Below are 23,015 nucleotides of genomic sequence, written 5' to 3'. Positions count from 1 at the left end.
CCTTTTGATGCACAGGCATAACCCAGAGTCAGCTAACACTTCCTATTCATGGTAACTGTTGTCTCTCTCCCCTGTGGCACCATAAACCACCTGAGAGCAGGGGCCTGTGAGTCTGGCTCACCTGCACACTCCCAGCACCTCAAAATATGCAAGAAGGAAAGCACTGAATTGATTTCTTGAATTTGACTGAAAATGTGAAAGGTGAGTAGGGATTAGCCTGGGAAAAGGACGAAGATGGTTCCAAGCAGGAGGCAGAGCTTGGTAGAGGCCACTGTCCTTGAGGAGGAACAGACAGAAGGCAGCAAGCGTGGAGAGAGAAGGCAGGGGAGGGTACTGTGCAGAGCTGAAGTGGGTGAGGCCATGCTGGACTTTGCAGGTCTACAGGCTTGGGAGGGCAAGTTAAAAAGTTGTATCTTTATCCTCAGAGCAATGGGAACCTTTCTACCTTGTGTACATGCTAGAGTGACATGATCATATTTGGCACATCACAAATTTCTGGCTGCACTGGGTATAGAAAGGCCAGCGAGGAGGCCGCTTTGACCCACACTAGAGAGATGGAAGGTGGACTTAGGGTCTCTAGAAAGTAAACTCCACAAAGACAGAGCCTGCTCTCTGTTTCATTCACTTCTGAATTCCCAGCCCCCAGGACAATGCCTGGCACTTGCTTTGTGGTACAATACGGATAGAGGAGTATTGCCGTGTCCTGTGACAGGAAGTAGCAGAATCTAGATTTTGTGTGTTTCTGGTCCTCTTTGTTAAACCAAGAGTCAGGACTTCCTCCTCTCTGCTTCCCTTGGGAAGCCCCACTCAAGGCTGGCTTCTGGTTATCCTTTTGCTGTTGGTGTCTGGAGGTCAGAACAGAGAAACTCTTGAATCCCTGAAGTGTTGTCTAGAATTTGAAGAACCCCTGCTCTCATCATGAAGTCACTCCCAATTATACTGTTCAAATCTTTTTTTTTTTTAAAGATTTTATTTATTTATTTGACAGAGACAGCCAGCGAGAGAGGGAACACAAGCAGGGGGAGTGGGAGAGGAAGAAGCAGGCTCCTACCGGAGGAGCTTGATGTGGGGCTCGATCCCAGAATGCTGGGATCACACCCTGAGCAGAAGTCAGACAGTTAACTGACTGAGCCACCCAGGAACCCCCAAATACCAACATTTTTATGATTATTTCTGGTTAGTGGGATTATGGCTGATTTTAACTTTCATCTTATTCTTTGCAACATTTTTCTTACTTTTCCATAATGGACATGTGCTACTTTTATGAAGATAAAAAATAATACATGTTACTAAAATGAGGCTTATAATATCAAATCTAGATAATGACATGAGGTGCTATTTAGGTGTGTTTTAGAAAATGTGAAGGGGGGGGTGCCTGGGTGGCTCAGTCATTAAGTGTCTGCCTTTGGCTCAGGGCATGATCCCGGCATTCTGGGATCGAGCCCTGCATCAGGCTCCTCCGCTGGGAGCCTGCTTCTTCCTCTCCCGCTCCCCCTGCTTGTGTTCCCTCTCTCGCTGGCTGTCTCTATCTCTGTCAAATAAATAAATAAAATCTTAAAAAAAAGAAAATGTGAAGGGGTGCCTGGGTGGCTCAGTCTGTTAGGTGTCTGCCTCCAGCTCAGGTCATGATCCCAGGGTCCTGGGATTGAGCACCGCATCAGGTTCCCTGCTCAGTGGGGAATCTGCTTCTCTCTCCCTCTGCCCCTCCCCCTGGCTCACGGTCTCTTGCTAGAGTTGCTCTTGCTCTCTTGCTCTCAAATAAATAAAATCTTTAAAAAATAAAATGTTAAAAAAAAAAAGAAAATGTGAAGTTACTTTTACATTGACCCTGAGTATTTGATTGATGGGTATACAAATTAGTAGATGATTTATATTCACAGACATATTAAATTAATCTTATAAAAAACCGTCAGACTTGGGAGAAAATATGGCCCCTTCCCATAGGCAAGGTACCTGGCAGACTGGGTCCCAAATAGTAATTGAAATCCAAGCGATTCACTTCTTACCATTGCAGGTGACAAACTGACTTTGCCAGATAACCCAACTAATTAAAAATGGCCTAAAAACCTGGAAATGAAGGAATCCATTTTCTGGGAGGCAGGCCATTTGAAGACCTATAAAGTTAAATGTGGGCAAGAAAAGAAGATTAGAACCTGCTGCTGTGTGTTTTTAGTTTTGCTAATCTGGCCCATTTTGGGAAAGGATATTTATTACTGCAAAAGACAACTGAGAACATTTTTTGAAAGGTTGGGATAGTTGGGGTAGAAATCAAGTGATTCTTTGGTTACTGTGTAACCACTGCTGTTGGGAGGGGGTGGACAGGGACCTCTAGGCCCAAGTCAGTTCAGGGAAGGGGTCCCTGCAGTAGAGGAGTGCTGGTTCTCTGACCCTGACCAACTGAGCAGGACTGACCGGAAGCAGGTGATAGTAACCCTTCTGTGGACAGTGCAGTCAGGTGAGGGGCATCCTGGGGGGCAGAGCTAATGCCGGGACATGTGGTGGGAAAGACGGTGTAGTTGGTACGACTGGAGTACAAGAAATGTTGAGTCAGATTTGGAGATGGGAAGAGGACTGGATCGTGTAAAGAAGGAAATGTGTCATGATGACACTTCCTTTTAAGCAGTATTCCCAAATCCTGGGTCACATTATTCTTTCACTCTGTGGCTGGATGTTTTGAAGAGGTCAGTTAAGTATTTAGGCTTCTTTCAATATAGATCTGAAAACAAATTTCTTTTAAGAGGTAGAGAATCAATTCTTTTCTCTCTAAGAGGCAATATAGTATACTGGAGCCAGATGATCTGGGTTTGAATTTTGACTTTGGGCAAAATTTCCTCAATAGTAAAATGAAGAAAATAATATCAGTTACCCGACAGAATTATAGTAATGACTAATGAAATAATCTTGTAAATATTTAGGACGGTGCTCAATCAGTGCTAACTAGTGTTGTTATTTATATTAGGATGCTATGAGGAACTGGGCACAGGTGCACCCAGTGACCTCACCGAGGTGGCGAATCTACAACCCTCAGTAGGTTGGGATGAGTACGTGCATGTGCATCCAGCAGATGAGTCCCCAGTCCTCCCTCGCCTGGCCTGGGAGGCATTGGCATGAGGTGGAAAAGCAGCAGCTGTTAATAAGATACTGTTATTTCTCAAGGAAAGGTAGACTGTGTACTCCGTGCTTGTATAGGGAACATGGACAGTGTATTATCAAATATAGCTACATGACACACGGATTATTGTTTGTTTTTCTTGAAGAGTAGGACACATTAGATAAGATAGAGGGAGAAATATTTATAATGGTTCAGTGAAATCATCCAGTTGTTTCATATTTAGCTACTAGTTTTTGAAGCATGATAAATCGTCCTACTTCAGGGTTGCCGAGACAATCAAATTAAATAACAGATGTAGAAATGCTTTTAAAAAATTTAAAATTGCTACATATACAAAAGGTATTTGTGTGATTTATTTTTATCCTCTTATACTTTGATTAGCTCATATTTTATAATTTGACCTTGTAATTTGATCAGATTAGGTTATGAATTTACCTTAGAAGTCTAAGAAACAAGAGATAGAAAAATCACCTTTTAGTAAAATAACCAATAATTCCATACCATCTCTGTGAACCGATCCGCACAGGCCATTCGAACCCATTCTGGCGTTGCTGGGCTCCTCACTGTGAAGTCCTCCACGGTGTCTCTTTCCCTGTGTGCTGCGGCCACAGCATCAGTGATGGCGAAGAACACAGACGAGCCCAAGAACATCCCAGACTCCCCCAGGCCCTGCAAGAAAGCACATTTGTTTTAGAATCCTCTATACTAGATTGCAAGCTGCTATATTTCAGGACCCGGCTCTTTATTCACCGTTGTATCCCTAACTCTTAGCACAGTGTCTTGCTCACAATAATTCTCAATAGTTTGTTCACTGACTTATCGACTGAATGAAGCTTAGGTACTCTTAAAAATCCCAATACCACCTGAACTTCCCGTATCTGTAATGCTGTCTAGGTTAAATCTTTATAGGAAAGGTGGGTGTACACGTCTGTGGGGTATCCTATTATTTATTTATTTATTTATTTATTTATTTAAGATTTTGTTTATTCACGAGAGACAGAGAGAGGGAGAGGGAGAGAGAGAGTGTGGGAGGGAGGCAGAGGGAGAAGCAGGCTCCCTGCAGAGCAGGGAGTCCAATGTGGGACTTGATTTCAGAATCCTGGGATCACGAACTGAGCCAAAGAAAGACGCTTAACTGACTGAGCCACACAGGCGCACTATGTGGTATCCTATTCAGAGAAGCACATTCAATGGTCAACTTCATGAGCAGAGAAAAATGCCTCGTTATGACTCCAGCATCAGGGAAGGTAGCATACTCTAGACGAGGAGTACAGACTTGGGTACGAGATGATAGGTTGCAAGCCTAGCATCTGCAAGGAACAGTTGGGAAATGTAAATGCGTGATGTGGGCAGTTGAAGGACAGCAAAGAAAAGCGGGAATTATGGAGAAGTAGAGATACCCCCTGTCCTGTCTAAAGGAGCCCCTATTCTTCAGTCCTAGCTAATTGATGTCTTCTAAGAATGTAGCCAATTACCAGATCAACCAATTTTTAAAAAGAATTTAGATATTCTTATTTTAATGTACAATTCCCTGATTTTTAAGACTTATTTATTTGAGAGATAGAGAGAGAGACAGAGGAGGAGCAGAGGGAGAGGGAGAGAGAGAATCTTAAGCAGACTCCCTGCTGAACATGGAGCCCAATGCAGGGTTCCATCCCAGGATCCTGAGATCAAGACCTGAGCCAAAGGCAGACACTTAACCAACTGAGCCACCCAGGTGCTCCTACAATTCCCTGATTTTTAAAAACACTGTGTGGGTCATAGAAACACATCTGCAGCCTATATTCAGCCAGTGGGCCCCCAGTTTGCAACCCTGAGCTAGAGACATGAAGTTTGAATCCTGGCCCTTACTCCCTCTGTTTCTCTGGGTGAGATTATGTCTCTGAGCCTCTGTTCCTTTATCAGTGAAATTCAGGCAATGATATCTACGTTACAGGGTGTTGTAAAGTTCAGAAAGTGCAAAAGCACCTAGCATAGTGCCTGGTACTCAGTAGGTCCCTGTTATTATATACATATATTATACATATATAATATATATATAGTGCCTGGTACTCATACTCAGTAGGTCCCTGTTACTATATATATATATATATATATATATATATATATATATATATATATATATACTATATATATATATATATATGTATGTATATAATATATATATTGCTCTTGGAGCCTGGTACTCATACTCAGTAGGTCCCTGTTACTATATATATATTATATACATAATATATATATGTATATAATATATATATTGCTCTTGGAGCCCTGAGAGCTGCTCTTTGAGTGACTTCCAGCCTAATGAGAATCCAAAGGGGATGCTTATTGTCCTTCCTTTCAAATTTGCACCCCTGCATCTCTCCACTCCCCAGCTCCATCAACATATGCCCAGAGAAAGTTCCTGGGCTGACAGTGGGCTCCAGTTTGGAAATGATAACATTCCAGCAGATATAGGTGAACTCATTTTCTCTTATATCAATTCATCAATCCTAGTAAGAAGTCTCCTAAAAGGCTTGAGAGAAAATTTTAACAATACATCTCAAACCTAAAGGAAGTTTCTACTCTGAGAGTGATTTTCACATAATCTGTATATAGCAATACCAATAAATGAGGACCTTTATTTTCATTTGCAACTCCACTCCTTTAGTACCAACGGTTTGTGTCTTTGCTTCCTGACACCACTGACATTTTGGGCCAGATAACTCTTTGTTGGGGGGCTGTCTTGTGCACTGAAGGCTGCTTAGCAGCATCCCTGGCCTCTCTACCCAGAGTAGGAACATCTCCTCCCTCCACAACCCCAGTGTGACAACCAGGTGTATCTCCAGACACTGCCAAATGTACCCTGGGGACCAGGTGAGAACCACGGTTCTGGATCCATTTCTGGCAATGGATGTGGACCCTGAGCCCCCAAGAGGTGAGTGATTCATCTACGATCACAGGGAGCTGGCGAGGCTAGGGTAAGAACCCAGGTCCACTGAGGCCTCAGTCCAGGATTCTTCCCATGTTGCCACTGCTTCCTAAGATCTCAGTAGTATCGTGCCTTCAATCCCATTTAATATTTTAGTCTCAAGGTTCTTCAGGGAAAATATTATTCTATCATATCAGAACTTCTCACCAAATGTTAGCGTTTCCAGTGAAAGAGGATATTAATAAAGTCCTTGGCCGAGGACGGTCATTGGGCACAGATCACTCCTCTCTGAATTCCACTTTTCTCTAGGTGATTCTTCTCCAAATTCTAACAGTCTCTTGTGATTTGGTCTTGATACAGGTTGACATTATTATTACTTTTTTCATCCACCTGCTTTCACTTACCATGCTACTTGATGGATCGCATTGCACAGCAGTTTGGGGCACTTACCTTGGATGAATAGATGGTTGGTGGGGTTTGTGAGGATGGCAACAGGGAGACATTGAACTCCTCTGGGACGTCAGCGATGGTTGGAATTTTGTACTCGTCTGGGCCTCGAGAGTACAGAACACCTTCTGGGGAATATTTCAGCTCTTCAGTGGTATAAAGGCCCATTCCCTGAATAAAGGAACCTTCAACCTGAAAGGGAAAAATGTCAAGCTCTGTGATGCTGTATGCTTTTTAGAAGTACCTAGCTGCCCCGCGGTGACTTTCAGGAAGCAGCACCCATCTCCATGGGCCAGCACTTACCTGCCCAATATCAATAGCGGGATTTAGGCTGCAACATGCATCCATGACAATGTCTGTTCTGATTTTCTGCAAAAAATGAAAATTCCCTCATCATAAAAACTTAAATTAAAAAGATTATCTTAAGGGTTATTTAAAAGTTCTCCAGTTATTCCAGAACTCCTGCTGGTTAATGAACACTGCACTGAACCTCATCAATATAAGAGGTGGTAAGAAATCTGCCAAACTCTTCAACTTTAGTGCTAGGACTGGTGATGAACCAGAAGATCTTATGTAATCATGGTTTTGACTTTTCTTAAGTGACTCCAAAGTCCATGGTATGTGAGTGCCTTTGAGTGTCACTTAGTGAATAATTGATCCTGGTTGCTTATCTGATTCTAAACCTGGATTTGTTGTTCAACTACAACTCATGAACTCAACAAGGCTTCGTGATGATTTGATGGGGGTGGTATTATTACCGTTTTACGGAGGAAATCATGTAGCCATAGTGGCATGTATGAAATTGGAGATTTGAAAGATCTTGGAACATATGAAGGGAAAATGTTGAGACTACCTTTGCTAATCTCCTTCCTTCCCCGAGAAACATCGCACTAATTTGGCTCTTATGTTCTGGCACAGGGTTCGTGCAGATGGGTTGTTAAGGAACCACAGAAAACTGTACATGACAGTGGTCTATCTTGGGAATATCTCTGGGCTTTCCTTCGGCCCCCATGTCCTGTGCTTGTTCTGACAATATCAGCATTCTCTGTTTAGCCTTACTAGCTGGGCTCCTCCTTTCTATCTAGCCCTTTGGGTTGGCAGTTCTCTTTTGACTCAAATGTTGACCTTTCAGACAACTTTCTATGGGCATTGGGACCAGCCTTCCTTTATTCTCAACAGATGGGGCAGGAGGTTGGACACACCTCCCACACAAGTGGGCCTTGAATTTATTTCCATCTTGAAAACTGGTAGATTTTGCACTAAGTGTGTTGGCCAGTGGGAAGAGATGGCTGTGCACTGATGGGACGGGCACATGCTCTGACCAGCGGCAATAGGCCTGTCATTTAATTTCTCTGATTTCCCTTTAATTCAAAGTAGTTTCGCCTCTTCAAGGAGTAAGCTATTTCATGGGCTAAAGTGACACCCAAATGACTGAACCTTAACTAGCAATAAGAAAGGCACAGGGACAACCAGATTTTAACTTTACTGGTACCATAAATTCTGGAGGATCCTCGTGAGATTTGTTTCTTTGTGGATTTATACCAAGGCCCTCAGATAGAACTTGCCAGATAAAATAAGTAAGTTCCCAATGCTGTATTGAGCATATTTATACCAGAAATTTATTTGTTGTTTATCTGAAATTCAAATTCAACCAGCCATCCTGTATTTTTATTTGCTAGTAACAAATCTGGTAATATCACCTTCAGGGTGGAAGTTCAGAAAATTAGTTGATTTCTAAAAACAGCTTTCCAGAGGTGCCTGGGGGGCTCAGTAGGTTAAGCGTCTGCCTTCAGCTCAGGTCATGATCTTGGGGTCCTGGAATCAAGCCCCCTGTCAGGCTCCCTGCCCTGCAGGGAGTCTGCTTCTCCCTCTCCTTCTGCCCCTCCTCCTGCTCATTATCTCTCTCTCTAAAATAAATAAAATCTTTTTTAGAAAGTTTAAAAACAGCTTTCCACTGAGTGTGGAGCCCAGAATGGGTTACAGGTGTGCCAGGGCACTGACACTTGGACTTCTGTGGGGTCTGGGGCAGGATTCTCAGGCTGGTCACCTGCCAACGTGAGGTCCTTGTTTGCAAAACTCTGCTGTGCAAATATTGTCATTATCTATGTGTACCATGATGTGAAAAACATTAGGAAACAGAGTTTTAAAATAATCGTATGAACAATCTGTGATCCTAATTTCATGAGTTTACTTCTTCACAATGATCTAGAGTGAAAATGGGGATATAATGTATCCTAAGGATGAACTCAAGTGGAATGTGAGGGCAACTGTTTCACAGACATTTACATTCATTTACTGTATTTTCTATCTTATCTATATAAAATTTAAGCGATGGACAAATTCACTAAGAATGGGGCGAAAAAGACATTTTGATAAGATTTCCATATCAGTATTTGCAAATTCCTTCCTATTTTACATAAATTGACCATTTCTAGTTTCAGCTAAGATGGTTCAAGATGATGTTGGGATAATCTGTATATGAAATTTAGATATGTCATTGGTCCATTCTGTAAATTTCTTAACAATTACTATACTTTGGATATTCTATATTCTTTTTTTATAACTTATTTAAATTCAATTAGTTAACATATTAACATACAGTGTATCATTAGTTTCAGATGTAGAGTTCAGTAACTCATCAGTTGCTTATAACACCCAGTGCTCATTAAATCACGTGCCCTCCTTAATACCCAGCACCCAGTTATCCCATCCCTGCACCCACCTCTCCTTAAGCAACCTTCAGTTTGTTTCCTATAGTTAAGAGTCTCTTACTGGATATACTTAATTTTATTGAAGGTTTCGGTAATCTCTCTATTCTGAGAATGACACCTGACATATATTCATGGTTTACCTTTTATGGTGGAAGTTTTAACTCTTTTTGGGGGGGGGAAGTTGTTAGCTTTTGATTAAATATGACTCCCTGCTTCCAGTAGGATGCTTGCTTAAGTAGTAAACATAAAAATTATTTTCATACCCCTCCCCCATCTATTTTGTTAGGGACAGTAGTACCCTTGGGATAATTGACTTTAGAGAAACATTACAACGTTATGTGCTCTCAAATGTTTACTCAAGACAATTTACTAAATCACCTATTCCTTCAGATTAGGTAACTTGACCTTACTTTAGGAACAGACCGTTTTTTGTTTTGTTTTGTTTTGCAAAAACTTTGGAAAGCAACTTTGTTGTCTGAAATGGAATAAAAAACAATGCGTTTTAGACTGTCACGAGCAATTTGGTTTTGACTACTTCTTTAAAAATTTTTAAAAATTAAATAAATTTTCATTGAGGTATAATTGACATTTAACATTATATTACTTTCACGTATACAACATAACGATTTGATATATGTATGTATTGCAAAATGACTATCACAATAAGTCTAGTTAACATAGTTACCACTACCACACATGGTTAAAAAAATTATTTTTCATGTGATGAGGACTTTAAAGATCTACTCTCTTAGCAACTTCCAAATATGCAATACAGTATTATTAACTATGGTCTCCATGTTGTACCGTACATCCCCTGACTTAATTATTTTATAACTGGAAATTTGTACCTTTTGACCCCCTCCACCCCTTTTATCTATGCCCTTACCCCCATCTCTGGCAACCACCAACCACTGTTAGGAGCAATTCCTTCTTGATGACTTCTTCTTAAGTGGAAATTCAGCATGAGGCTGGATCTCTAGACATTACCGAGGAACTGAAAAAATCCTGTTCTTATTATACAACTGTTGCATAATGAAATTGGGCTATTTATTGTACAACACAATTTTGTGGTTGTTGTTTTAATTTGCCGAGAAGAAAGTTATACTTGGCTTACCTTGTGAGCGCCCGTCAGGCAGTCAACTTCAACCTCTGAACAGGCTGCTCCATAGACATAGTACGGGAAAGGGTCTCCTTCTCCCTTCTCCCAGTCCATGAAAGCCTTGTAGCCCCTGATGAAAGAAAGAAAGCCCATCGGCTTGGGGTGGTGGAGTTGCAAACAATGTTGACGCATTTTAAAAGTTATTATGATAGTATTTCATTTTATTGATACTTATTTCAACTGCTTTTTAAACTCATTTAAACTACTCCTTGGATTTCTGACCTAGCTAATTACAGCAGCACTATCATTAGCCTCCATTTAAAGAGAACTCTTTGTGCCACAGTTAGGATGCCAAAAAGAGAGAGAATCCAACAGGCTGTTTTGGTCTGGACCTCCCAGTGTGTCTGTATCCATGGCTTAGGGTTTGAGTTTTAGCTCTGATAAAATCTCAACCGATTTTATCAGCATTCCCAAAGGGACCCCCTAGACTGTGCTAACTGGGGAACTGATGATAATTCAGGGATGGTAAAAAAAAAAAAAGGGGGGGGGCATGTAATTCCATGCATTAATGTACAATGGAAGATGTACCAGGCTAGAGGGCTGATTTGCTCTCTTCTTGGGTAACTGAACTCAGAAATTTAGAGCTCATTACGTACAGGGCACTGGGCTGCTCTGTTATCTTCCGCCTTCCTTCCTTCTTCATGAAAAAATTGCTTTACTGTTTTCTCTCTCTCTCCGTGTGCATGTGTGTGTTTAGTTTGGTGATTTGTTTCACTAGATGATAAAACTGATGTCACACACTTCCTGCACTGGACAACCAGTTCTTCTCTTTGCGCTTCATTCAATGAACATGAATTGACTGAGGGCCTCGCCCTGACAGAAACTGTGCAAATGAGGATCGGCGATCACCCTACGCATCTCTTCCTGCCCAGAGAGGAGCTCCAAAACAGAAAGTTTTTTTTTTTTTTAAGATTTTATTTATTTATTTGACAGAGATAGAGACAGCCAGTGAGAGAGGGAACACAAGCAGGGGGGGTGGGAGAGGAAGAAGCAGGCTCATAGCGGAGGAGCCTGACATGGGGCTCGATCCCACAATGCCGGGATCACACCCTGAGCCAAAGGCAGACGCTTAACCGCTGTGCCACCCAGGCGCCCCCCAAAACAGAAAGGTTTTATGGTAAAGGGAGGGAGATTTGTAAAACTGAGTTGGAAGTTATTTCTAATGATGGTATTTTTTACTACTCAACAATGAATATTAAATGATGATTAGATGTTCTAAGTCATATTAAAACAATAATTTTTTTTACCCAATAAGGGTATTTTTATTATTTAATATTTCTTTGGACATAGTTCAAAGGCTTACATAAAATCATATAATTTTAGACTTAGAATGGACCTCACTGATCACATAATTAAAACTTGTTTTACAAATAAGGGACCTAAGGCCCAGAGCAATTGGGTTACCTTCTATTTTCTCAGCTAAGCTCAGATATTATTGTAATTTTTACCTGAAGTATCCAGTGGCTGAAAGACTGATTCTTTGTTCGAAAGCAGCTTCTATCTGTGGAATGGGCATATTTAGTAGAATAAAATAGATACATCATCTGAGAGGTGAAAATGAAAATATTCTCTATATCAAAATTGACATCTGATCATTTTTTCTGGTGCTTTGTTGCCAATAATAGAACTCATTGTAATATTTTTTTCCTCAGCTGGTACACTAACAATTTCCTTCTGATTGGGCTGAGATGTCTGAATTAAACAAATAAAATAGATTCCTGCTGCACATCCATGATGTAGGGCCTGAGTTCACAACGTCTTTTGGGGCTTCGTTTCTCCACGTTGGAACTCTAGATAAGTGTGCATGTGTGAGATAACTGTTCTAATGATATAAGATAAAGGATGTCGTAAAGTTGGATTAGATGAGTCATTTCCTTTGAGACATGTTTAATAGCAATTAGGCCTTTTGGTTTTCCTCCTCCCCACTTAAAACAACAATTGTGTGTGTGTGGGTGTGTGGGTGTGTGTGGCTTAGGAAGGCTAAATCTTTTCCTCTTCTTATTTAAGCAGAGTGGGTAAGGCCTCTGGGTGTTCTTCATAAGCTTCTGTTCCTCCTGTCAGTAATGCTCTTCCCCGGGCTCTCTCTCACACGTACCTGGTATACAGCATGGAGCAGCTGCTTCAGCCTTTCATGATCCTGCCCTTTTGCAGAGGTCCACTCTTAGAAAAACTGTGTGTGGTGTGGCTATACACTGCCGTGATGCTCTCGGCCCTGCTTTGGAGTGTTTTCTCATTTGCCGTCACAAATAGAGGGGAACACTTACCCAGTCTTCCCATGTACCTTCTGGATTTTTCTTAATGATGGGCTCGAGGCGTTTCAGAAGGATCTGACAAGCGTTCTTGAAGGGTAAAGAAGTGAAGTCTCATTAGAGAGGTGCCCAGTGGTTGGGATTTGTGTGGGAGAATAGTAATCGATAATTGATTAGGTTGGTAAATGTTTATGGAGTGATTGATACTGATACATTCGGAACAGTTACCGCAGGTTTTTTTTTTTTAAACCTCCCTGGTTCACTTCCTATGAAAATATGGGCTCAGCTGAATTTCTGTTTTCAGGTCCCCTTTCTATTTGTGCTCTTAATTCCTTCTCTTTTTCTACATTTTTGACTTATACCTTCTTTTGTATTTTCCAGCCATTAAAATCAAAGGAACAAAACATCTTATTTTCATTCTAATTTGTGCTTTCCAGTCTGCAACAATAACATGCCAATATCCCTGTGGGTCTGAAATATTATTCAACTCTCTGTCCATCCTTCCATCTGTTTATCCATCCACCATCAAACTACTGTAATGAAGGCCTTGGTTTTGGGTGTGAAGTGATAAGATAACTAAATTTGTCTTTAGAATAATCTGCAAAGTTTCCGATCCTTAACACAGATACATAAAACTCTAGAAGATGGGTTAATGCCTAGTTTGGGTTGACAACCCCCATACACACTGAGCTATTCCTATCTTGTGTTTAAAAAATATCAGAAAATAAGTACAAAGGATAGGCATGAGTGCTGTGGTGGATTGCACTGATATAGACGCTTTAATTGAACCAGATCTACTTGGTGGGGTTCTTACTGCTTTCTCCTACTTACCTGTCTGCAGGAACTTGTTTGTGTCAGAAGAAACTTGCCCAACTCTGCATTACTCAGTACCCAGATTTCTTCTTTCTGTGTCTCCCAGGGACAGAGACTGCTTATTCACCAAACTCTGTTCTCCCCTTGTTCCATAGTAGCTGGGCCTATGGTGTACTTCTCCATATTTTCCCAGCCTCCTCTGCACTTAGACGCAGCCTGGGACTTGTTCTGCTAGTGGGTGATGAGTGGAAGTGACTTGCATCACTTTCAGGTCTGACCTCCATGCTTCTTCCCTGATGATGATGCTCAGGGCGGCCTTGAAAGCCACACGTTGAAGGTGGAGGAATTGCCCTTAAGCTCAGGGTGCTCTAATGACCGAACGGTCCCCCTGGACCGTTACGTGTGCAAGGAAGGGATTTTTGTCGTGTTTGAGCCACTGTATCCTATGTGTCTGCGTGTCACCTCAGTTTAGCCTACTCAAACTAGCACACTGTCCCGACATTTTGGTTATCCTGAGATTATGTTTAGTGCCACAGATGACTTCTCTGAAGCCAGCTGCTTGTGTCTGTATCCAGCGAAGAAAACCAGCGATATGGAAAAAGTGCTGAAGGGAAAGACAGACGACAGACAGGGGGAGCACCTGCACGGCTCTGCCGTTGACATCCGAACCAATGGAAGCCGCCGTGGCAATTGTATTAGGCACTGTGGCCGTACTTGTTTCACAGATGTGCAGAGAAGACATGGGTATGTTTAATTCACGGCTGGCCACCTATGAGAAAAATCAGTATTTTCAAGTCCAGCAAAGTCTTCTAGGAAGATTTGAGTAAATTTTTTAATTAAAAAAATACTACCATTTTTATTACATCCATGATATCCTTGAAAGCCTAAATTAATGTGTTTTTAAAAAATTAAAACCACTTTTTAGTAGAGCCTCATGCTGATTTTTAAAATGTTTTCTTGGTAATATTCCATAATGGTTCTTCCAATCAAAGTTAGTGTGTTTAGGATGTGAAGGATTTCCTTTTTTTCTGAGTTTTATTTGGTGGCAGTGGTAGGAAGAGAGAGAGTGGACTGACTGGTTCAGAAATTGGTCTTAAATCTGTTGGTATGAGCATCCAATGAATTTCAAATGACCCTGAGAGCCTGTCTTCTTTCTTGCCCTCATCCCAACTTTATCTTTCGATTCTCCCTCTTGCCTTCTATTTGTTCCCTCCTGTTTATACTCCTCTATCATTTGCTGTTCACTGTTTTCTTTTCTGTTCTTTTTCTTCCAGTTTCTCTAGCAGACACATGTGGAACGATAGATATTTAATCACAAAGAATGAAAAAGGGAGAAAGAAAGGGAGGGAGGGAAGGAAGGAAGGAAGGAAGAGAAAAAGCATTATTTTGGTTTCTGTTGTCTTTTAGTTTTGGCAAAAAGTCTTTCTCCAGATGTCTGCAGTTATGGTCTTGTTCCCAAGTGCTAATCTACAGAGTAATGCTGTTGTAAGATTAAGTTTCCCCAGAAAGAGGCCAAAAAAAAAAAAAAAAAAAAAAAGGACAATTTTGTTGGTTCTTGGAGATAAAGAGCCAAAGGGCATGTATTGGGTCTCCTCCCTGGGAAGGCCAGGTGGAGCCAGTGTGACATATGTCTGCATCTAAGTCCTTCTGGTCTCATCAGGGTCCTCTAGCTGCCTCTCGCGTTTGTTTTTCTTCCTACAATGGCTATGTTATTTTCAAGAAGAGGCATGCTTCCTCAATGGCATAGGAAAAGGGAATGCTAGTTCTCTTCTGTCAGCATCTACATCAGTCCCAGGAAAGGATCTTGGTCCTGGGCCTTCCGCCTGGACCCATCCCTGCGGCCAGTGGGTTTAAGGACCATCACTAGCCAAACCTGTCACCTGCGCCTCTATCTGTGGCCGGAGTTGGGGAAAGGAGGGAAATGGGTAGAAGGTACCAGAATTGAGGAGTCCTTTAGGCCTCTATGGAATGTAGGGGGTGTATTCCAAAGGAGCTAAGGGGCCAGAGAGTCAAAAGCTGCAGATGTGTACTAGAATAATCTAATGAATTTGTCATAGTTAAATTTTTTCAATTTAAAGGAGTATTCTTTTTTTTTTCTCTTGAGATCATTTCTTCCTACTTTGTGGATATGTATGTGTGTGTGTTAAAATATACTTTAAAAATTATAGCATGATGGCAGTTGATGACATGCTTGTCCTTACTTGTCCAAATTGTATATTAGCAACCTAATGTTGTTGTCCAAACTTTAAAAATCATGCATACTGGTCTCAAAATAGAAAAGCTGGGGAACTCCTACTCTAGGTAAAGCCTGCCTGGGGCACCTACCACAGTGCTCCAGGGGCTCATTAGTGGTGTTTTCACTAACAACCACCTCCACCCAGAAATCCTGGTCACGTTCCAGGACTATTTGTACATACGTGGGATTTCTGCTACCTCAGACATTCCATTTGATACCGAAGAAGTTTTTCAACAAAATAGTCAAGACCTTAGGATTTGATCATCTCCCCCAAAATTAGTGCCAAATGTCAGTCATGGCAACAATGTAGAGAGAGATTAATGACTTAATTATATATAGCTTACCTGCAGCATTTTGGTGTGAATACCTTGTCCCAGTTCGTTGCCTCCATGTGTGACCAATACAGAGCCATCTGTGTAGATATGAACGAGGGCAGCTGCCTAGTAAAACAACCCAGAAGGCACAGCTCAGTGCAAGTTTAGTGAGGTTAAATATAAACAAACGAGGTAGTGAAACCCCAGTCTTACAGAGTAGGGAGGGTCAGAGAGGCAAGCTTTCCAGGTGGGATTCTGAAGCTTAGATCTGTTCTGTGCAATAGTCACCTGTAAAGAACATTCCTATTTAGGAACCTGGTTTTATTTATTTTTATTTATTTATTTTAAAAAAATTTTAAAAGATTTTATTTATTTTTTATTTGAGAGAGATCATGAGCAAGTGTGAGTCGGGGGAGGGGAGAGAGAGGGAGGAGGAAAGAATCTCAAGCAGACTCCACACTGAGCATGGAGCCTGACATGGGGCTTGATCTCATGACACTGAGATCAGGACCTGAGCCGAAACGAAGAGTTGGACGCTTAACTGACTGAGCCACCCAGCTGCCCCAGGAACCTGGTTTTAATAAGAGCCCCTTTGGATACTCAGGAGTTATGAGTATTGGTTCCAACTATCACTCCCCTGCTTAAAGTCTCTGGTTGACCATTCAGCTAACTAATTAAACATTTGTTAAGTACTTGACACATGCTATGTGCCAGCCTGTGCTCAGCTCTGGATATACACAGATGAACAAGATGTGGTTCTTCCTCGACAATGTAGTAGGTCCCATGGTAATTGGGGGACAGGTTGGAAAGCAAGTCATAACACAGTATGATTTGTGAGGTCATAGTGGATATGGGTGGGCTCTAAATTCAATAACTGGTGTTCTTATACGAGGCTGTGTGAAGACACACAGCAAAGAAGGCCATGTGAAGATGGAGGCAGAGATTGGAGTGACATGGCCATAAGCCAAGGAACACCAGGAGACACCAGAAGCTGGAAGAGGCAAGAGAGGCTTCTCCTCTGGACACTTCCAAGGAGCATTACCCTGCTGATACCTTGCTTTTGAACTCCAAGCCTCCAGAACTGGGAGAGCATAAACTTGTTGTAAGCCACCCAGTTTGTGGTACTTTCTTATGGCAGCCACAGGAAATGAATACAGGGGGTGACCAGCTCTTCTGTGAGAGTCTCATGGAGGAAGGTCTCGTTCAGTTTTGTGTCCTGTAGAGAACTTGGAGAAAGTCTGAATCACATAGACACTAAATAAATGTTCGTTGAATTGGACAAATGGAAATGTGGTATTTTTCATTCCAGAAGGAGGAGGAGAAGAAGGGGGAGGAATTAGGACTTTAGTCGATTCTGTCTCAGAATGGTTTGAAGGAGCTTCGGGGTGTCCAGGCTTCTAGATGCTAATAATAGTATTTATCATCGTGGGCCTTTTGACTCCCTCTGACAGTGCTCCCCATGCGTAGTTTGGAGAGTAGGTGTTCCAGCTTTGTGAGTCATCAGCAGCCCCAAAATAACACATTTCAACTCTGAGCCTGCTGATTCTTGAGTGCATCAGTTTGGAGCTCTGTGAAGAAGCTGGAAGCCTTTCAAATAGAGCTTTAAAGTCACTGCATGATTTAAGGATTTGTAGGTGTGTGTGTGGCGAGGTGAGAAGTTGGCTCCCGTGGTTGATGGCAGAGAACAGACTGTGGTTTAGGTGAGGGGCAGCCATACAAGTGAGGGGAAGTGTTGTACATTAAAAAATAAATACATGGTCTTTGTCCCTGATTTTTGGCACAGAGGTTCAAAAATTCTTGGAATTTACTTTCTTTTGTATGCCCTTCAGATGATTCTTGGGAGAAGCCTAGACAGTTTGTAGGGGATGGGAATTGCTGCCAGAAAAACCAACCACGTGGCTAGAGGCTGCCAGCTTTCAGCCCCACCCTCTGACCTTCGGGGAGGGGAGAGGGACTAGAGATTGAGTTCAATCACCAAAGGCCAGTGATTTCATCAACTGTGCCAATGTAATGAAACCTTCATAAAACTCACAAACAACGGGGTTCAGGGAGCTCCTAGGCTGGTGACCACAGCCACAGGCTGGAGGAGAATGGCATGGAAGCCCCATTCCCCTCTCACATACCTTGCCCTATGTACCTCTTCCGTGTGGCTGCTCTTGGGTGGTATCCTTTATAACAAATTGGTCATAATAGTAAGTAAAGTGCTTTCCTGAGTTCTGTGAGTTGCTCTAGCAAATTATCACACCTAAGCGACGTGGGTAGTGGAAACCCCTGAATCTGTAGTTGCCTGGGCAGAAGTGTGAATAGCTTGGGCACCCTACTTTTGCTGGTGTCTGAAATGGAGGCAGTCTTGTGGGACGTAGTCCTTGATCTGTGGGGTCCGTGCTAACTCTGGGTAGTTAGTGTCAGAGTTGAATGGAATTGTTGCACACTCAGTTGGTGATGGAGGATTGGTGCAGAAAAAACACAACATTTGGTGTCAGAGAAAAAAAAAAACCCACACAGGCAGGTATCTAGAATGACTTACGCTCCAGCTGTTGAATTAGTCTAGGCCTGTAGGTGTAATGGTTAACCTTCCTGCACCTCTGTATAGAACAGGCATGCTGGACCTGAACAGGAGTGTGGCTCAGGAGGCCAGGGAGTCTCATCCTACTCACTGGAGGAGCCACAGCCCTGGGCAGTGTGTCTGAGATCTCCTGGGGGAGGGGTGTGGGCTGCTTTGGGTAACTACGTTGTGCTCCAGGAACCCTGCCAAGTGTTTTACATTGATTAGCTTGTTGAGTCCTCATCAATCCTAAGACAAAGGATTATTATTCTCATTTTATAATTGAGGAAGCTGAGACTCGGAGAGGTTAAATAACTTGCTTAATATTACACAGCTAGTAAGTGGGCAGGGCCAAGGATTTCTCAGGTCCACCCAACTCCAGTTGCTTAGGGTTTGGGGGCAACTGCTTTATTCCCGAAGAAGGATTTCCTCAGAGAGGGCAGCTCTTGTGGTGTGTGCATGCGTGTGGGTCTATTGGCTGCTGGTAGTTGGGTATAAGTGCGAAAATGCCTTCAATGCTATACACACAAGGGAGATCTGATGCATTTTTAGATTTAGATTTAGATCTAATGTATATAAGATTTTTCCAGTTGTGGAGTCTCTCCTTCTGGTGGACGATAATGGGGAGGCAATAACATTTCCCGGTTTTCTAAATAGCTTTCCCACATGGAACCCGTTGGGATTGCTGCGAACACTCGTCTGTACCAGTCCTGTGTTATTTAATGGACTCATCTAATTGCACCTTCCTCCTACCTTCTGGATGGGGCCTTCGAGTGACTTGCCTCTTCCTTTTGCAACCTACCTGAAAGGATTTTTGGGCCACTCACCCTGGTTTCTCCATTAGAACTGACACAGATTCCTGGGAGAGATGGCTGGAAACAGCCAGCTTGGAAGGGCAACATGCAGGGACCTCTCTGCTTAGACTTTGGATCACCGAGGAGAGCTGAGGGGTCTAGGGCACAAACTGCGAGAGGCCCACTTCCTGCCCAAGCCATAACCCCCAGGCTCAGAGGGCTCAGCAGCCCAGGCCTTGTGGGCTTTCTTTCCCTTTGGCATAAGGATGATTTGGGGTGCGGTGGGGTGGTGGTGGTGATCACGGCTGCGTCCTGGCAGCCATGCTGGCAGCAGGGTTGCTGATGCCATTTTCTGCCACTGAGATATTTTTTCTACAGCACTGTGTTGAACGAGCTTGCAGATGGGGGTTCTGCTCAGGGAGTTCTTTACATTTTTCCCAGGTGCTGGGGGAGGGGGGGGTTAAGTGCCTGGGAAATGTGATCCTCTACCAAAGTCAACGTGAGCAGACAGGGCGAGAAGCGCATCTGATCTAAGGGTTATTTACCATGTAGAAAAGCCTTACCTGGTGATAGCTTGTTGCAGCAAAGCCGACTGAGAACTTCATGGGGATGATTGCCATGCCCTTCTTCTTCCAATAATTCTTCTTGTTAAACTCTTCCACTTGCATTCTTCTGCTGTGAAAGGAAGACTTGTCCAAACACTCATTCCAACATCTTATCAGGGTCTCAGGGCTGAACGCTTGTTTGTAGATGGTTTTATCAACCGTTTTGTACATGTTTTTCTCCCTAATCTGCAATGGGTAGGAAGTTGAGTCAATAGTTACGATAAGACAGAAGCTGACTGCAAAAGAGAGACTTGAAAAGCTTCCCCAGTAAAACACAAACTTTGGTGGGAAGAAGACAGGGTGCTTCTTCTTTCTTTGAACAGCGTGTTCTTTTGCAAAAATAATGGGAGTTAGGAACGCCTGGGTGGCTCAGTCGGTTAAGTATCTGCTTTGGCTTGGGTCATGATCTCGGGGTCCTGGAATTGAGCCCCATGGCGGCTCCCTGCCCAGTCCCTCGGTCCCTCCCCACCTCTCCCCTCCCCTCCCCGCTCATGCTCTCTCTCTCTCTCAAATAAATAGATAAAATCTTTAAAAAAAATAATGGGAGTTATTTCTCATCTCTTCTTCAATGTACCAATCAGGGTTTCTCCCTCCTGAAAGTGGAGGATAGTGGTAGTAACTGCCCTGGAGGGTAGTAGGATGGAGGGGCCAAGGGAAGCAGAATCTCCTTTTTTCCTACAAGGTTCAGAGGTTGAAGAAGAGTTGGTAGATTGTGTATCAAAGCAAGGATGTATTGTCATAATTGAAGATTTATTCTGGTACAGAGGAAAGGCACTGTGGCTAGTAACAATAGCAGATCTACTGTAAGCCTTCTAATAGCCTCTGGTCAAATCTTTTTAAAAATGTGTTTGAATATGGGGTGTCATATGTCCTGGAAGCCTGTAAGACTTGACAAAGAAGGAGAACCTACTGAGATATGCTCAGGAAGTCTTCATTCTCCCCATTTCACTCTAGTAACAATAAAATAATTACCATGATCTTTAGTAACATTGGAATAATACCATCCAGTTTATGAAAACAAATGTTTCATTTGATTCTTGCAGGAACTCTGTGTGGTGAGTCATATCATCCTTGTTTCATAGATAAGGAAACCGAACCACAAGGAGGTTGCCTCTCCTTGCTGGAGCCGCTCCATTTGCCTGGATTACCTTCCTATTATCTGTCCCTATTATTCTTCAAGGTCTATCGTAAGTGTCATCTCCTCCAGAAAGTTCTTGCTGACTCTCCTCCCCCCAAGCCAAAGCGATGTCTTTCTCCTTTGTACTCATAGAACACTTTATGTGACTTCTCTTAGGATAACTATGGTCTTCCTTGTACAATGTGTAAGTGTTCTCCTGTGTGTATGAAGTACCCTGACAATCATAAGCCTGGTGGTCCTCTCTGTTGATCTTAGGAGCCAAGGGGTTCAAAGGACAATATATTAAGTGTGGCTTCTGGAGCAGGAGACTAAAGGGAAAAGAAGTGTAAAAAGTAGGCTAGGGTCTGATTGAAATGTGTGAGGGCTAGAAAGGTGTTATTAATAATTATTTCAATTGCCAGTGACTGCCTCTCTCTGGCCTGCATCCTGTCTATACTGTGCACCTTCTAGGATACTGTACAAAATAATATTTTGGGGGGGCATGTTTTGGCAGTATATCTCTCAAAAATTTCATACTGGCAATTCTACTTCTATAAATTTATCCTACAGATATATACAATAGGGCAAAAATACATCTTTATTTTGGTATATCTGTACCAAGATGCTTTTTGCAACACCATTTTAATAGCCAAAAATGGGTAACAACATAAATGTGTATCATAGTGGAGTGGCTAAATAAATTATAGTTAGGTCCCTATTACATAATATTATTCAGTTATGAAAAAGAATGAAGTAGATTATTCTAGTGACACAGGAAGAGAGCCATGACCTACTGTCAAGTAGAAAAAGTATGATATGCTTATCATGGTCCCATGCTGGTAAATAATTCTCTCTCTCTCTCTCTATATATATAATACATCAATGTTTATGTATGTGTGTATGAATATAGAGGGCTGGAACAATAAACATAAAACTATTAACAATGGTTACCCTTGACCAATAGGGATGATGGGATGAAAAAGGGGATGTTCCCTTTTTATTTTAATTCCCTCAGTGTGGTTAGAATTTTAAAAAGAGTAATTATTTTTATAAAAATTAGAAAAAAGAAAGAAACAGAAAGTTGTTTGCATATGGAGGTAGGAAGATAGTGGAAAGTCATTTCTTTCAGGTAGCACTTAATTTATCTCGAATTCTGAGCCAGGGCTAATTTGAGCGGCTCTTCTGGGGTCTCTCCTTGGGTAGCTAGTTCCCAACCTCATCTGATTCTTCACCAACTTTGGTTACGACCTTGATTACAACCTTACCTTTTCTGGCAGAAGGCCACATTTGGCTGCCACAGCTGTGATGCAAGATTCTGTTATCAGGGTTCCTTGTGGGAAGCCAAATCCGCGAAAGGCTGTGTTAGATGGTAGATTTGTCATGCATGCACGGCCCCGGAACCTGAGGTTGCGGATTTTATATGCATTTTCTAGCTTTAATATAAGAAATTCTGTTACCTAAAGTGAAAGGAGATATTAATATATATTGGACAATACTTTTTTTTTTCCCCTGTAAAAGTCAAGTACAGAGTCTAACTGCTTGTGGAACTTGGGTAAGTACTCGAAGAAACATGCTCCACGAAGACGCATCTAGAAATTCTGCATTCTACTCAGGGTGAACGCTGGTGCTGGCTTCTGATGCACATACCAGCTCAGAGTCATCCAGCATGCATCCTCCGTTGACGAAGCACTCGATGTCCAGAGCTTTGATTCGCCCGTTGTTCATGAATCCCACCTGTCACCAAGTGAAGGACATTTTATGATCTGTCTAAAATTTACAAGCCACGTTTAAGTCCCAACCCAACCCTAGGATGGAGTGGGATTGAAGGCAGACTCTGCTCCCATTTGTTTGGTGGTGTGCCACCCCTGGCCATCGCTTGCCTGACAAAGAAACCTCCCCTGAGCTGAGTTTTGCTGAGCCCTTCCTTTCAAGGCATCATTTTCTGGCTTGGCAGTCAGTATGGAATTCCAAAGTCCTTGCTTGCCTCCTGGTGTATAATTGC

General features: G+C 42.3%; 1 protein-coding gene across 2 annotated transcripts in view; it reads right to left on the bottom strand.

Annotated features, from left to right (window-relative positions):
* Positions 1–23,015, bottom strand: part of LOC113250605 (aldehyde oxidase 2) — a 78,553-nt gene that overhangs the window by 9,165 nt on the left and 46,373 nt on the right. The window contains exons 24-35 of one of the 2 annotated variants that reach the window (XM_057303837.1): positions 22,661–22,747; positions 22,279–22,470; positions 19,855–20,082; positions 15,983–16,078; positions 14,043–14,171; positions 12,605–12,679; positions 11,789–11,841; positions 10,296–10,410; positions 6,774–6,839; positions 6,474–6,662; positions 3,614–3,781; positions 2,068–2,114 (exon numbers count right to left, since the gene is read on the bottom strand). In XM_057303837.1, the coding sequence (XP_057159820.1) occupies positions 2,068–2,114; positions 3,614–3,781; positions 6,474–6,662; positions 6,774–6,839; positions 10,296–10,410; positions 11,789–11,841; positions 12,605–12,679; positions 14,043–14,171; positions 15,983–16,078; positions 19,855–20,082; positions 22,279–22,470; positions 22,661–22,747 (1,445 nt within the window). The remainder of the gene's footprint in view (positions 1–2,067; positions 2,115–3,613; positions 3,782–6,473; positions 6,663–6,773; positions 6,840–10,295; positions 10,411–11,788; positions 11,842–12,604; positions 12,680–14,042; positions 14,172–15,982; positions 16,079–19,854; positions 20,083–22,278; positions 22,471–22,660; positions 22,748–23,015) is intronic. The other variant, XM_026492221.4, reaches the window with a different exon arrangement.

This window comes from Ursus arctos, unplaced genomic scaffold (assembly GCF_023065955.2).
Source record: "Ursus arctos isolate Adak ecotype North America unplaced genomic scaffold, UrsArc2.0 scaffold_1, whole genome shotgun sequence".
Taxonomy (NCBI): Eukaryota; Metazoa; Chordata; class Mammalia; order Carnivora; family Ursidae; genus Ursus; species Ursus arctos.
The sequence above is the reverse complement of the archived record's forward strand: the minus strand, read 5'-3'. Positions and strand labels throughout refer to the sequence as shown.